The 16831-nt window shown below is 37.2% G+C and overlaps 1 protein-coding gene across 6 annotated transcripts in view; it reads right to left on the bottom strand.

Moving 5' to 3' along the window:
* The window catches only part of RASGRF2 (Ras protein specific guanine nucleotide releasing factor 2), a 112622-nt gene that overhangs the window by 61751 nt on the left and 34040 nt on the right, over positions 1 to 16831 (bottom strand). For 5 of the 6 annotated variants that reach the window (XM_015849798.3, XM_015849797.3, XM_085529666.1 and 2 more), the window contains exons 3-8: positions 8150 to 8297; positions 7589 to 7678; positions 5581 to 5834; positions 4354 to 4433; positions 3668 to 3861; positions 2032 to 2141 (exon numbers count right to left, since the gene is read on the bottom strand). In XM_015849798.3, coding sequence (XP_015705284.1) covers positions 2032 to 2141; positions 3668 to 3861; positions 4354 to 4433; positions 5581 to 5834; positions 7589 to 7678; positions 8150 to 8297 — 876 coding nt within the window. The remainder of the gene's footprint in view (positions 1 to 2031; positions 2142 to 3667; positions 3862 to 4353; positions 4434 to 5580; positions 5835 to 7588; positions 7679 to 8149; positions 8298 to 16831) is intronic. The other variant, XM_085529669.1, reaches the window with a different exon arrangement.

Raw genomic sequence — 16831 nt, forward strand, 5'->3', positions numbered from 1 at the left:
AGTTGCTCTTAGAATATTTTTGAACACATGTGACAGATACCACCAAACTTCTCAGCTTCTGGAAGAGTACTTCTTGATACTCAATAGCATCCACCAAACTAGAAATGTTTCTTAGTTCTTTGTGTTACTTATAAAACACATTTTAGACTCCATGACCTTGGTTTTAGTTTCCCAGTATGTCTGCTTCAGTTTACTTTTAAATGTACCATTCACTTCCTCATTGCTCCCTATAACAATCGCAGCTTTAATGGTTCATCTCTTAATTTCTTCCTCTTCTTTTCCTAAGTATCCTCCTCTTACACAGAAAAGCACAGTTTATTCCAAGACTGAGGTCAACACAGAAATTTATATGGTATTGTGATGTTCCTGAACTGTCACTTGACTGTAAGGTCTCAAAGCTACTCTTCCCTCCCATCTACAATAAATGAGCCATTAAGTTTTATACACATGGTCCATATTGCCTGACTTGTGAGCAGGAGAGTATCAGTCAACTTCAGCCTCCAATTCTGAACATTCATAAATAAATTAGTTGGATGAACTCTAACTTATGTGCTGGGGAGTAAGGTCAACCAGGGGATGTGCCTGAGTAAATAACTGCTATGATAACAACAGTCAAAGCAGCTGAAGCAGAACCATGGAAAAAGGATATGAAGAAGTGCTCTGCCAGATGCCCCACGATGGCATCATTTATGCAAGGGAGGACCCTGGGTGTGGGAAGGGTCATGTCTGTGTGGGGCTGCGTAGTGGGTGTACGGGACGTGCGTGCATGGAAGTCATGCTGGTATATGAGCTGTGTGATACAGCAGTAAAGTGAGAGAAGACTCCATGGCATCCATGACTGTGTCTCTCTCCTTTGGATTGTCGAGGTTCCAGGACAATCAGGTTATTGATGGCAACGTCATTATGAGATGAAGCACAGTCAGTGCTGTTTGATATGACTATACACATTTACATATAATCCTACCCACAGAAATTCCTGGCTTTGACTAAGGGGAAAGAAGTCATTACTTCTCTGCTTCAAATGGCCTCAGAATATGGCAGACCCTGCTTACACTGCAAGAAGCAAATGCAGCTACTTCTTCAAAAGGCTTTTCAAAAGAAGCCAGAGCTTTAAAAGGTGACGGACATAACATTTAGATGACTCAGAAAGCTGACTGCATTGAAGATGCAGCAGGACTAAAAAGAAAAATTAATAAGATCCAAACTAGTAGGTAGTTTGTCCAACATAGCTACTGTGTCTTAAAAGGCATTAGAAATCTGAACAGCTGAAAGAATATAATTTACAAGAGCTATAAAGCAATCGCGCATTTACAGCTACATAATTTACAGGGACTTTTTTGGTGAATACTCCAGATATTCGAGGCATACATTCTTGTTTATATAGCATGTCTTTGTTCACAGCAGAAAGATCTGTTTCCTAGTGATAGCAACCAAATTTCTTCCTTGACTGACAGAAAGAAGCATCTAAGATAGGCCTGGAGTTTCTGGGAAGAGATTTTATTTTACAAGCTTTTACAGCAAGTACTAATTCTGAAAATATATCTTTAGCTCCAGTTTATTTGGCGTTCTTCAAAGCATACAAGAAAATCAGTTATTTCATTAACACATGCAAACTGTAAAATCGATTAAGAACTCAGTAATTCTCAAGACCCTGACTGATCTCCAGTGTTGCAGAATATTGAAAATGCCCTTTTTAAAAAAAACTGTGAAAAAACACATGTATTTCTTTATATAAAGAAAACTGCTCATAACTCAAGGGTAGGTGGTTTCTATGGCAACTCTGTTCTCCCCTACCCAAAATATGAGATACTTGTAGATTTCTGTTAAACCAAAGACTAGAAAACTTTAAATATTACTGTTTTTTCCTTCTGTTTTCAGGACTTTGGTTCGGTTTTGTTCCTTTTCTTTAAAATATATATATATATTTTTTTTTTTTTTAAAGAACAAAACCAAATCTAAAGAGAGAAAACTCATTTTACATTTCAGGGTCTTTGCTTCAGAATAATCAAATAAAAGCGTAGAAAGTCTCACCTTGAAAGTTCTTCTAGTTTGGATTTTGCAAATTCAAGGCTTTTTCGTTCAACGTGTTCGTGTGGTGTGTGAGCCAGGAGTTCATGAAGCGTTATTATGTATCTAGGAATCTTAAACAAATTCAGTATAGAATCAGTAAATCCTTAAAGAAATTCTTTTGAAACAGTTGTTTTTTCTTTGAATACAAGCTATTACATTGGTTGGAAAAGTTTTGCAAACACTGTCTTTTTTTAACAAATACCCACAGCCAAGTGATTATACATACAATCTAAATAAAACTGCCAAAATACTGAACTTCTGGGTCACAGAGGCTGCATATGTGTGCATACATTTTCAGTCTGAGGAAACATAACTTCAATTCATTATTCTATGAAAAGAAAAGCAGATCAGAGACACTGACAATGATAACAATGAATTTCTTGTTTTCTTGCTGCTATTCAAGTGTCACCACAGATAATTTTCAAAACATTCTGGGAGATTCGCATACAGATTACTAAAATTGTAATAGATTGCATTCATCTAGATTTTTTACAAGCCAGGTGGCGGCCTGTTAGCATACAAATGAGAGGATTCACATTGTACTAATGGACGCTGAAGAACATGCAAGATTTGACAGTTAGAGGCCAAATCGTAGCACAATGATCCTGATTCATTTTGTCATCACTTAAAGCACATTCATGAATGTTATACAGAAGCAAGTGATCCTGCAGTACTACTTTTCTTTAAAGAATAAGAGCCATATAGAAAGTGGAGAGATAGCTTTCTCCTATGCTGAAAACATCCTCAACACAATATTATTATTCACACATCAATATGAACCTCTCTTTCTCCCTTCTAAAATCCCAATATATTTTTAAGTTCACTCAAAATTTCCCAAACTTTATGATACACAAGCTGGAAGCTGAACAAGTACACTGTTAGAGGCAGCAATAGCCTTGTTAAGTATGATAGTAGGGCGGCCTAGCTCTAACACAATGGCAATGACCATTTTGGGGGGGATGGGGGAAGGGGAAAGGACTCCATTTGCCATTTACCAAACAGAGGGGGTTCACCATTGTCATGGTAAGTAAACTTCTGTGTCAAAAATAAAAGTCACAAAACCATCACACTAGTGTTTCAAAGACTTTTGAAAACAGCTGCAAATAATTAATTCAGACAGATCAACTCAAAAATATCACAAGGCTAATGAAGTTTTCAAAACTTGTGTATTTTTCATCATCTACAGACCAGGTCACTGAAGAATAAAAGTAGGAGGGAGGTTTCAAAACATATTTCTCCTAAAATGTTTGCGACTGCTCCAACTTGATATACCAGTTATACTACCTCTGTCTGGACTGTTGTGTATTGAGAATATGTTTCTCAACTTTTTGTTTTTTGTTCTTTTGGCACTAGTCCTCACCCAACATTCTCCTTGCATGTAAACAGGAATTTTAATAGATTTAAGTCAGTGTTGCTGGAGAAAAGATCCCTACAAGCAGTTTCTGTATAATAATGAAATACATAAAAAACTAAATTAGCTTGCACGAGACTACTTTTAGTTAAGCAAGAAACATCTTCTATCAACCATGACTTCAGTAACACAAAATGATTCAACAAAACATTAAAAACAAAGAGTGAAAAAATGTACAGAGACTACCTGAAACATGGGGTAAGTAAGGAAAGTTTCCAGCATTCGCCCCTCACATGCTGGGTTGGCTTCATACTGCTTCAAGAGTTTGTCAAAATCTCTGTTTTGCTTACAGTTTGCCAGTACTTGTAGACTATACTGATGATTCCGAACAAATTCTTGATATATGTTCAGCATTGGCAGCAGAATGTCAAATAAGTCAGCTAGAAAAAGTCAAGAAATGCTTTTTTTTTCCAGCTACCCATGTCTTGGAATGTATTTTTAAGAAAATGATTATTTTCTATGGAAGCGAATTACTGTAATCAGTTCTGTTTCCAATATATTGAATTTTCAGAAACATTATACTGGGTTCTTTCACCTGTCAAAATATAGTTGTTCTGATGAATTAATAATCAGATAACTTCTCTGAAAATGCAGGGGGCCCTGTGTAAATAATGCTCAGCACTGAGGCTAAAACAGAGGAATTCTCATCTGGATATCAGGACAGTTACGCTACTGCCCACACGGTACACTCACTACACCAAATCACATGATACTAGCTCTACAAAAGCATTTCACTCAAAAAGGACACTGTCATTAAAAATAATAATAAATAAATAAAAGGAAAACTCACAGTAATTTCAAAAAATAATTAACAAATTCGAGAAAGTATAATAACTTGTAAAAATACAGTAATAGAAAATACAGTAACTTACCTAGAATTAAGGTAGGCCAATTAGCAATTCTTGCTTTTAAACCTTGATGAAATATTTCATGAAGAAACATGATTGTTTCACTGAAAAACAAATATTTAGGGAAACAAAAAGACAATTCAGGTCTATTTGCCAGTTTATAATTCACGAACAAGCATTCCTTCCTGTTTACTGGTGCATTTTTCATTTCAGTAGGAAAAACAGGAGACAGAAATTATTATTATTACTATTATTATTGTGGAAGCAAACAATTTTTTAATACTATTTAGATTTCTTACTGCAGTATCTTTACAAAATACACAGTATTTACCATGAAAAGCATATCTTAATTGCTTAATCTTTTAAATAAAATAGTCTATTAATTAACATATTCTACATAGGTTAGCAATTAAGTGTTCTAAAAATATCTCTGACAGTGTATCAATACTTTCAGAAAACCTCTAGCCAGTGGCAGTTATAGGTGATCTCACTCAGTACTGTTCAAGATTTGGAGCTGAGAGGTTTTCTATAAGGTGATCTTTAATGCTGTACTTGAGCTCATGTGATCAGCAGAAGAAGCTTTACAGGCATCCCGACGGTAAGTGAAATCATGAAGAGTTCAGTGATCATGAATAAGATGTTATGAGAGGAAAATCTGTATCATAACTAAAAGAACAAGTTGTTCTCTTAGAAGTCTGGGGCAGTCTTGGATGCAGTCCAATTCTGTATCAAGTTCTAGATGGCTGCTGGCTTGCTTTTACATACTTATTACAATAGCGCTAGGATGCTTAGTGCAAAGAACAGTTCTTTTTTTTCTGGATATGAAAAGACAAGCAAGAGAAAAGGAAGCTCCTTAGGCACAACAGCAGAAAATAGAAAATATGACAGACTCATCCTCAGGGTCTTATCTGAATCATATGAGGCCACTAAGTACAATTTCACTTTCTTAAGAGAAAAGGAAACAGGAAAGGTGTCAGAAAATTTAAGAGAGCTCCTCCATAAGGCATTATTTGTGTTTTCCTTCCTCTAGCACAGCAGCTACAGAATGTAAGGAAGCAGAGAGGACTAAACGGCTTCAAACAGAATCACAGACTGCACCCTACATGTTACCGCAAGGGAATGAGGTTCAACTCAGACACACTACTTACATCACAACAAACAAGTAAAAGAAAACTTTATTACTGCAAATACAGACAGAATGAAAAGGAGTGGTCAGAGGAATCTCCAAAAACAACCGAAAAATAAACATACCTATTGAGGAAAATGCTACTAACATCATCATGACTGATAGGTGGCTTCTTTGAACTTGCAGCCATTCTTAAGGGCCTCAGAAAACAGTTCACAAGAACATAAAGTTGATGCACATATTCAGATTCAGCCTCAACCATGTTAAAAACTATCTGATTCCTTTTTCTCATACTTTCTGCATGGGGAGAACAAATGTAATCTTGGACAATAGTCTTCCATTTTCTTCTACATAACCAGCCTCGCATAAAGCTTTGAACCTAAAAAGGAACCAGGCAGAAAAACAGATGAGAAGAAAACTTTCATGACTATTTGTAAGTTCTTCTCTCAGGAAATAACCTCCTACATATAAAGCATCTGTAAAGAAAATCTGTTGCCCTCTAAAACATTACTGATCTATAATTGTTCCATAACTGTTCTTTTAGGTATCTATTTTTAATATAAGTCCCACAAGCATTTGGTAATATTAATAATATTTGTTGCCCAAAAATTGTTTGAGAATACAACATGTATACATCAAGACTTTATTACAGTCCCAAAATTTTACCTCTTTCTGTCAGCACAATTCTCCCACGCGCAGGTTGTTTTAACTCCTTTTACCTATCTTTACACATTTCCCACTTTCTTACACCACCAATCATATTGTGCAACATTTTTTGTAAGGTATTTCAAGACAAACTTCAATATCAGCATTGACATAATTCTGAAAAAGCTGTTAAGCCCAGTTTGGTTTCTTTTTCATACGGATATAACTTACTGTTTGTATCTAAAACTACACATACTGTTTAACAGCAGACACCTAAACCAGAAATACTATTACCCAGAAAAGGTAGGTTTGGGGCATTGTTACAGTGATTCTCTGTGCTACAGAAAAACCTACTTAAGCACAATATCCACTGAAGTTACAAGTGGATAAAACATCTACTTCTAGTCACAGAAAACTTCAGTTGCCCTGACTTTGATGTGACAATCATTTGTCTTAAAGAGAAATGGAAAATTTCACTGGTAACAGTTTACAGTGAATAAACAGATTTAAAAAAGAAAAAGTAAAAAGAAAAAAGAAGTGGAAAAAAAAAAGAAAAAAGAAAGAAAGAAAGAAAAAAGAGACCTGACTGTCAAAACAATCAAGATGCAGAAAGCAGTGAATCAGAATCAGAACTCTCCTTGTACAAAAAGAGACAGTTCTGGCTTTATTACAATGAAATAGAATATTCACATAAGGGTACCAGCTCAGTGTTGACCTTGACTCAGACTATCTGAAATGGTTAGTGAAACTAAATCTGTGCAGCAGAAAAATTACGTAATCTGAGACTGAGCACTGTGAAAATCTGGGTGACAGATACAAGACCACACTTTCAAGCATGATTTCCATTTATACTCATGTATTGGGTTTTGTGGGAGTCAGCTATGGGCATTGTTCTGGAGGCAGTTATATACAGCCTTAAGTAGTATTACCAAAAGCTTCGCATGTAAATACCATACAAACTGGGACAGTTCTTCCCTTGCGTTGAAATCACTGCCCATATTTTCCTAGAATGACCAACATCAAATAGACCAGAAGAAAAACTGAAATAATATAGCTCTTCAAATGTTCTGTGTTTGTATTCCATATTCAGTGGCAGAATGAAAATTATTCTCTTGTTACTTTACAAACATTTTTACAGGCAAGGAATATAAACTCACTACATGCTTGATTCTTACAGGAAGTGGCCTGTGACCAAATTTCAATCTTCACATGCAGTTGAACGAAATGTGCAACCTTCTCTAATAAGCTGAATATATACCAAGTAAAAACAAACACCTAAATAAGTAAGAAATACACTATGCGGTAAATACACCTTTGAAAAACAGAAAACAATATAATTTATTTAGTTTGAGTAAGGATCATGGCAAAATATTTCTTGTTAGTTGAGTATGCTTAATTAAACAGCAACTGAAGACAAAATTAGTGGAAAATAAAACAGGACAGACCAAAAAAGAACATCTTCTCAAACAGAGAACACTGAATACTTACCTTTTTAATTTTTTTAATATCTGGATCCTCATCTTCCTGGTTGCCTTGATAAGGTCGCATTCTTTCTTTTGTTTTATTTAGAGCTATAATCTGACAAAAACAACCATTCATTAAATGATTTTTCAGTGTAATGAAACTGTTATGGAACTAACAGAAAAATAATTTCCTTATCTTCTAAAGCTCTTCCCAAAGTTTGTTTAAGCTGCACAGAATAACAAGCATATATTTGGTCACAAAGACATAAACACGGTTCTCATTAAACTTGAGAACTTGATCCAGATGGAAAAAGAACCAGAAGAGAACTGGTTCTCCTCTCAGAATGAAGTGCACATTTAACACCTCCTAAGATCAAAACTGCAACAAAACTTCTAATACTCAGTGAAAAAGAGTAGTTTGGACCAAATTCATTGTCCAGACAGACAGAAAATAATGTCATCAGTGGTATTCATAGGAGGAATATTATATATTGATTCATAACAATTACAGAAATATTGAAAATTATTATAATGCACACAGGAAAATATTTCAATTTATTGATTACTTGATGACTTTGTCACATACTTCAGATTTCAGTCTTTCAATTTCCGTGTCTTGATCTTCAAGCTGGTGTCGAAGCTGATTGGCTGCAATCTTTTCAGTCTCTACAATTTGGACGAGATGAATGTACTTCTGCATCAGTACTTCCCTTTCAATCAATATATCTGAATAACTAGAAAGGAAAACAGTTAGCTCAGTAAAAATAGCAAAAATGTTGTCTTTTATATCTCTTTTTGTGATATTGACAAAACTTATAAAAATGACAAGGCAGCAAAAAAAAATCCTTGTTTGGCCTAATATATAATGAAAAGCTTGACTGCAAATCATCCAGAGCTACAAAACGTTCAATAAACTTTTCAGATATACAAATGTACCAAATCTCCCCTGAGAAAGACAACTGTACTCATCTTTTTTATAGCTTCTAATCCTCAGGTTTAGCTCAAGAATTCTCTTCATCCAAATTCTTTAATTATTTTAAGGACTGCCTTTTCCTTCTGTTACCTGGGAACATATGCGTACAGCATTTAGCTCCTCAGCTGAAATGATTCTAACTCTGTCTGTCTTTACAGAAGAGCTTCCATCATAATCTTCAACACCATTATTTTGCTTTGCTAATACCTACTTCACTGTTTTATTCAAATAAGTTTATTTAATCTACTTAGTAACAGGAACTGTGGTATCAGTCCTTTCTTACAACTCTTAGCTGCCAAACCCACAGACACATACAGCCTATTTGCCTAGGTCTCAAAGAGACTGTTCCCCTGAGAGTCAAGTAATTAACCACTCATCCTAACTGACTAGTGTGGTTGATACACTGGAGGGAGCGGATGCCATCCAGAGCAATCCCGACAGATTCAAGAGATGGGCTCTGTGTGAAAGTCATGAAATTCAACAAGCCAAGTGCAGGGTTCTGCACATAGGTCAAAGCAACCTCAATCACAAGTTCCAGCTGGGCAATGAGCAGACTGGGAGCAGCACTGAGGAGAAGGACTTAGTACCAGTGGATGCAAAACTGCGCAGGAGCTGGCTGTGTGTGCTTGCAGCCCAGAAAACTCAGTAAAGTGTATCCTGGCCTGCATCAAAGAAGAAAAAAAGAGGTGATTCTTCTCCTAATTTCCACAAGACAATCTAGCATTCAGCTTTGGGCCCCTCAAAAGAAGAAGGATTGGAACCTGCTGAAGCAGGTTCAGAGGAACACCAGAAGTGTGACCAGAGGGCTGGAGGACCTCGCTTACAAAGAAAGGTTTACAGAGGTTGGGGTTGCTCAGCCTGGAAAAGAGATCTCATTGTAGCTCACCAGTACCTAAAGGGGCCTACAGGAAAGCTGAGGCGGGACTCTGGAGGTATTCAAGGCTGGGCTGAATGAGTGCAATGTGAGCTGTCTTTGTCTGTGGCAGGGGGGTGGAACTGTCAGGTCCTTTCCTACTCAGCACCTTCCACAGATCTATAATTTGTAAGACAAAGACCAAATTGCAAAAACATGGTGGAACTAAGGTCCAAACCTTTTTCAAAGATTATGTTATTATTTTATGATCAGTAATCAATCACTGAAAATGCTGACTATCACATCTTCCCTATGGTCTTTTTAGTACAGGATTTGATGGAAGGAATTTTTGAATTGCATGTGGTTTTCTTTTAAAATTCTTTCTACTTGCTATAGAACATCTACTATTAAATGCTGCTTTAAAAACGTAATAATGTGCATCCTCTCCAGTTAATCTTTTTTTTCCCCCCTATATATTTAAGGCTAATTCAATCAGTGTAGCTGCAGTTACATACTGGAGGGGTAAACTATTTAGTACAGCTATTAAATTAATTGCTTAACCTGGAAAGGAAACTTAGATTTAAAATAGTTAGCTATCACAAAGCAAAAGCTTTTCTTCCTTGAATGGATTATGAGAAGGATAAAAAGTGAATTCAAAACTACTGCATTTATTTTTTTATTTGAACTGCTACAGTAGTAAGGAATAAATGGCCAGAGAAGGGCACAGAACACCTCTTCTAAAGAATAAAATATAATCCCTGAAAAAATGTATAACAGAAGAGTACATATGTCTTTTGTGGAATAAACAATAATGAAGTATGAGATTCAGTGCTTTACAGATGTTTGTTAATTATCTTCTTGGTTTACAAGAATTAAGCTTTTTTTTTTCTTCTTTTCTTCCTTTAGGTGAAGAAATTTCATTTAAATTTTTCAAATTCTTAAAATGCATTAAGCTGTACTTCTGCAGTCTTGCTTTAGAAGGCCATGAAAAGTTCACAACAAAAGACTGGATTTTTTAATTTTTTTATTATTATTATTTTGAGATGCATACAGGCTATTTTGACTAGCTAGTAGTTCTGACTGCATAAAATGCCAGTCTCGGGATAGAAAGCAAACACTTCCTTTGCTCCCATAACTGGTAGTGCAAAGAGAAGTTAGTGTCAGGGTTTAAACAAAATCTACCTGCGTCCGTGACAAGGGGCTGTGGGCCCTGCAGGGGCCCTAGGCCGAAAGGAAAAGTTAATTAGGAAAAGAAAACAGAGGCAATGATCTAAGGAGGCACACTTATTCACTAAATACTATATTGAAATACAGAATAGCGCAATATAATACAATATAATAGAACAGAGGCAATGATCTAAGGAGGCACACTTATTCACTAAATACTATATTGAAATACAGAATAGCGCAATATAATACAATATAATAGAAAATTGATCTAACGAATCAAGCCAAATAGGAGAGAGAAATGAGTCCCAAAACCGAGAGGCCTACTGTAAACTTGAGTTACTTAGAACAGCCTATGCAACTACAGTAATTTCAAATGGGGTAGCTGTTCTCCTTCTCAAATCTGCATTTGCTCTGGGAAGTGAAAATTACAGAATTTTGGAATAAACTTCACTTATATGCAACAACACTTTTCTCTGCATTTCTCATCCATCTCTACATTTCAGAGTTAGATATAATACTCATCAAGTATAATCTCTGGAGCCTTCAAAAACAGCATGGTTTCAATAATGAATCAGCAGGCTTTTAATTAATTACATATGTACACATATGTCCATAAATAAAGAAAATGATACCAAAGTCTTCAATTGTCAAAAGAAGAAGAAAAATTCATAAAACAACACATAAACAGTCTGGATCCAGTTCTCTTATTTAGGTACTGCTTGAAAGAAAAAAAGAACAAAAACAAAAAACTGTTGTGGGATCACAGTTTTCTTTAGCGTAGTATTTATTGAGAGAAGTAATTCTCTCTTTTAACAGTAAGCAGCAAGACTTGGACAACAGAGCTACTTGAGAGGTGTCTCCTTATTAGGAACTCCCTTTCCTGGTAGCAGATAAAGGCTTCAGTTATGCTAACAGTACAAAAACTACATAAGCAGCCAAAAGCACTATGCAGTGAACCCTGACAGAAATACTTATGGCCCCATCAAATCACCCTAAAAACCTGAAATGCAAAATGTAACTTCATCAGTTCTTTCTGAAAAGCAGGCAAGATGGCTTTGGAGGTGTGGCATGCAAAAGAAATTGCATGTACATCTGCCCCTATGAACTACCTTCAAGCAGTCCTGGGCTCCTCATCGAAGGATAAACAGCTTCCAGACAGGCTCTGAAATTTACTGTCATATTAGCAGACACATTATGGATGGTAAATGTTACAAAAGCACCTATGTAATCCCTATGACTGCAATCAGCGTGGCTTGCGAGACCACTTGTACATGAGTACTGCTTACTTTTGATGACCTTCTGATGATATAAGATTTCAAAGACAACCAATGGCTTTGAGAATTTATAGGGCTGTGGCTTACTGGAAGATACAAAATGAGCTTTCAGCTACACATGGACAATTGTTAAGAAAGACTGTAAAAGTAGCATCTGTTAATTTCTAGTCATGCAGGTGGGAAATGGCATTTGGACTATTAATGACTACAGTACTCAGGATGGAGAGGGTGGCATAGAAGAGAATGGCTTTCTTTCGGACAATGGGTATGCTGGAGGGCAGTGCTACCCTCTCATGGGACAGTGAGACAATCCTGAAAACACATTTCATTAATCAATGCATTATCCATCAAATTCCAAAACACAGGGCCCACTACAACTCATACTAAAAAGGAAGCTGCTTCAGTTATCCTAGCTCTCCTTTATCCAGGAAAATCTGACTGAATTAATCTGTAACAAAATCAAATGGAGAGGTACGTTACCCCATTAGGCAAAAAAAGGTCCAAATTCAACAACAGCTATGAAGAACAGACCAAATACAAGGGGAACAGACACTCCTCATTGTGTGAGCTAAGGACTCAATGAGCTCCTGGAAACTTGCACTCTTGGAGAGTGGGGACTGGTGGAAATGCAAATATTCACTTGGAAAACAACTACCACACCAATCACCTGGACAGCTGTGATAACAATAAATAAGGACTGCCTCTGGAGTTTTGTATCTATCTTATGTGCTGTGTGCTGATGTGGAAATGTCAGAAAAGGGAAACACAACAGGAACCTATCTGCAAAGATGGAGAAGTTCCTGTAATGGGCTAAAGAAGCAGCTTGCAGCAGAACTAAGATGTCTGCTCCAGGAACACAGCCCTCCTGGGGGAGAAGACAGACTTCTTGCACAGACTGTGCAAGGAGTATAGGTGATGCCATCCTCTCTGGTTCTATGACTAGGAGTAGGAATGTTAGGGTGTATGATAACAGACTAATTTTAACAAACATAAATAACCTAAGCAGATAAATGAGCCCCTTGGCCTGGCTACTTCCACAGCTGCTGCAGGAGACCAGACCAATCAGCCCATTAAAGGTCATTCTCCACAGGAACGACCAAAAGCACAGGCAGGGAACACCAGTGACCCAGTCGAGAAAAAAGCTGCCAGCTCCTGCCACCAGCAGGAGTCACCAGCCTCATCAGTAATATTTCTGGCTCTGCCCTACCCCTGATCAGCACAGTATGCCCTGTCTTCACTGTTAACAGTTTCTAACCCTTTACCTGAGTGAGGGGATTCTGCATGTGTTCATGGAGCTTTAAGCACCAGAAGCAGGCACAACAGGCAATAGAACCCATTTCAGTTACTAGGAAGACTGCAATGTTGGGCGATTAACTGATAAATGTATCTGCATGTATGAATTCTGGAAATGAGCTTACTCACAAGCTAGTTATCAGCTAGGCTCTGTGTGTAAGGCCAGATACAAGAGACCCTCACCTCTGAGCAAGGGGGACTAAAGGTCAGCAGGAGAGGGACTGAGGGGCTTTGAGTCATGCTTCCAGTTGCCAGAAAAGGAGGACCAAGGATCCAGGGCCAGTTCCTCGGCAGACTGCATGCCTAGGCTATTTATTGAAGGGTTCTATATTGTATATACATGTGTCCTTCTGTAAGTATGCTTTCAACCTCATCAGTCAGGAGGGGGAAGAGGATAAGGCAATGTCTGTGCCTGCATGAGTGCTGAATGTTTGTCGGTGCTGATCTGTGTGGCCAGCTAGGTTTGCATCTGTGTTCATGTGTGTTGAGGACACATGCTCAGGCTCACTTCTGATTCACTCTTGGTACAGGGACAAAGGCAGCCTCACCTCAGATCTGGTACTGCTTGTCCTTTTGTTCTGTGGATTTAGTCAGACATTATTTGAGCGGCAGATTTGAGATGCTTTGCTTACATTTTGAGTATTACTGAAATCCTTTCAGACCCATTCCCAGCCAAATGGAAAGTACAAAATCATGGTTGTTTTTGCCTTTCCAGCATTAGGGTATTAGCAGCAAAGGAACTTGCTCTGAGCTTCCAGGCAGCTTCAAGCTAGCACACTGAGCTTACAACTGACTGCAAAATCCTATGTAAAATACATCTTGCATTAGCAGGCAAAGTGTGCCAACAAGACTGAAAAGTGAGCCTTTTCTTTGAGGACTGTGGATAGGAGGGCGTATAATATGATCTCAACAGCATCTAAGCTGGAAGAAACATTCCACTCTTCTCCCCCACGTATCTTTTCCAACCAAGTGCTTCCCATTCCTTTGTGTAGTGAACACAGGTGTATTGTGTGGATGTGTAGTAAACAGGCTCAGAGAACTGAGATAGATTAAAACTATGCTGGCAAAAAATATGCAAAACATGATTGTTTCTAGTGCAAATCAGTTTCCCAATTAAGTTCACACTTGTGGCAGCATGAGGGAAGGACTGGTAAAGGTGTGGGAAAGAACAGCTGACTTATGAAAATGACAGCTCCTTCCAGCAGCAGTGTAGGCTTGTACAGGTCTAAAGCATATGTGAAACTGCAGCCTGGGGTACTTAATTTAAGACTTTCAAATAAGCTAGAGTAGAAATTTGATGAGTACTTCAGACATAAATAAATAAATAAATAAATAATAGGATTTCAGCTAAGTGAAAAAAAATAAAATCAAAGAAAGAGAAAAGAAGGTCAAAAAGAACCCATCAGTCTGAGTTCATTGACGGAGAAATACATTTTCAAAAGGGGACAAGTTCTGGAACAAAAGCTCAAGACAGAAGCAGTCATGGACAGAGGAGCCAGTGTTTGCCAAGAATAAATCCTAGAGTCCAGAAATGTAACTTCAAAAAAGTAAAGCTTTCTCTGCCACTCTGAATATTACTGAAGAGTCAAAACACAGAGAATTGAAACAAAATGAAAAGAGATGAAAAGTAGGTATGAACACAGAGCTCACAGTGAACTGAGTCCCAGTAGAATATACTGAATTGCATATGCCATTGTAACATCATAAACCATCCATTCTCAGATGAGGAGGAGGTACTGTGGAAGGGAGAATAAGCACTGCAGCATCTCGCTGCAGCACAGAAAAGCACATCAGCTCTCAAAGACTGTATAGTACTCCCCAAATGATAAGCAGCAGCAATTCACCATGGCAAAATCTTCCAAGAAACAAGGAACATGTTTGTCCCTCCACAACAAATAATGTTTTAATTAATAATTTGTACCCAGACAAAATACCTAATTCTCAAAGAGGGTTGTAGTGTGTATGGGGATGGAAAGGCTTATTTTTTCAACTGCATGCTTGTAACTTGTAAATTAGATAAAACATGGAACAGGCTCTGATGACTGCCAACATGCATTTTGCAAAAAGTCAGGGAAAGCAGTCCAAAAAAAATCACATTTTGTATGCATCAATTAAAAAAAAAAAAAACAAAACAAGAATGAAACAGAAAAAGAAAAGCAACTCACTCCAAACCTGTTTTGTCTCACCAAAAACAGGAATTATCACTTACTGATGACAAAAGGACCCTCCAGAAAGTAAATAAATATTTCTAATATATTCACACAAAACAAGGTATTCCAGGCCTTAAACTTAAGGGAAGGGGAGATGTTCTTAACATCTCTTCAATTTTTTTTACCTAAGATATCTAAGATACTGAAAAAAGTATCTTCAAAAGACTTCACAAACTGTCATTTAGCAATTCAAAACAAAACTGTGAGAGAAGGGTCAGAAATGTCTTATGCTAGTCTCAGACAAGCAGTAACACTTGAGCAGTTGCTACGGTTTGTCCCCATATGTCAAAAACATAAGACAAACTCAAACAAAGAAGTCTACACTGGTGACGCGTGGAAAAAATAATCCCTGAGACAACATTGTTTTATTTAAGATGGCAAGAAACATCTTAGGTAATAGCCTAAAACTATTACCTTTTACTTTTCTCGATCTTTGGTAAAAGACCAGTGCTTAGATAAGTAGGTGTTAATCCACAAGTGTTTTTTGCTAGGCACAACATAAAGCAAATAAAAGCAATTTGCACTCAAGCAGGATAGCATTAGAATAACAGTGCAACAACAGTACTGTCTTAAGCTGTGTGCTGAGCAGCTAAATTTTGACATGATTTTTGTCAGTTATTGGTATTCTGTCAAAATAAGAATACTAGAACATGAAAAGCAATGTTCAGGTCCTTGGAAAGCCTTGCCAAGAAATATCGAACCTATACAGAAAAGCACATTTGAAAATCCCTCAGGTGATACAGGACCCTGAGAATATCCCTCATAGTCCATGTCCATAGTTTCAAGTTATAATAGCTGTCACTTCAGACAATAGGTGCAAGTAACAATTCAAGACTAGCTTCTTATAAAAAAGTTTGTCTGTGTTTCCTTTTTTTGTCATTTAAGGTTGGTTTAATATTTTGCTTACTGCTGCCCTGTAAATTCATGTGGGATGTGTTTATGGACTGAATCTTCCAATAAGAAATTTTAACTCAGTGTTGTGAAGCTCTTCTTGCATATGTGCCTATTATACCAGGCAACAAGCTAGAAGAAAATTCTCAGAATAGGGAACACTCTGTAGGATCCTGCTTACCCTGAATGCCCTTACCAGAAAGCAAAAAAAATTCAGTTTCCTGTCTTCATTTCTTTTTTTATCATAAATCACAACAGAAATTGACCTAAAATCAATATCAAGTTGAACAGTTCTCCTTAATAACACAGGTGGTATGGGAAGAAACTTTGAAACCTGATAGCTTCTCAGTTCCTGAAATGTGTTGTACAGTGACAGGGCTAATGTGCAAAATTTGGCTCATTTAGTACCACAGCCCAGCCGGTGCTCCAAGGAAGAGCGAAACCTGTTCATTTAGGCAGCAATGCTAAGAAAATGTTAAAAACATTAACAAAGACTGTAGGTGTCTAGAGGACATAAGGGCTAGAGATTCAGGGACTAATTTCAGAAGGTCTAAATTAAACACTGCTACCTGGTGTTGTTAATTTTTACATATAAAGCACAGTC

The sequence above is a fragment of the Coturnix japonica genome, chromosome Z (genome assembly GCF_054131305.1).
Source record: "Coturnix japonica strain WE chromosome Z, WE-NBRP24, whole genome shotgun sequence".
Lineage (NCBI taxonomy): Eukaryota > Metazoa > Chordata > Aves > Galliformes > Phasianidae > Coturnix > Coturnix japonica.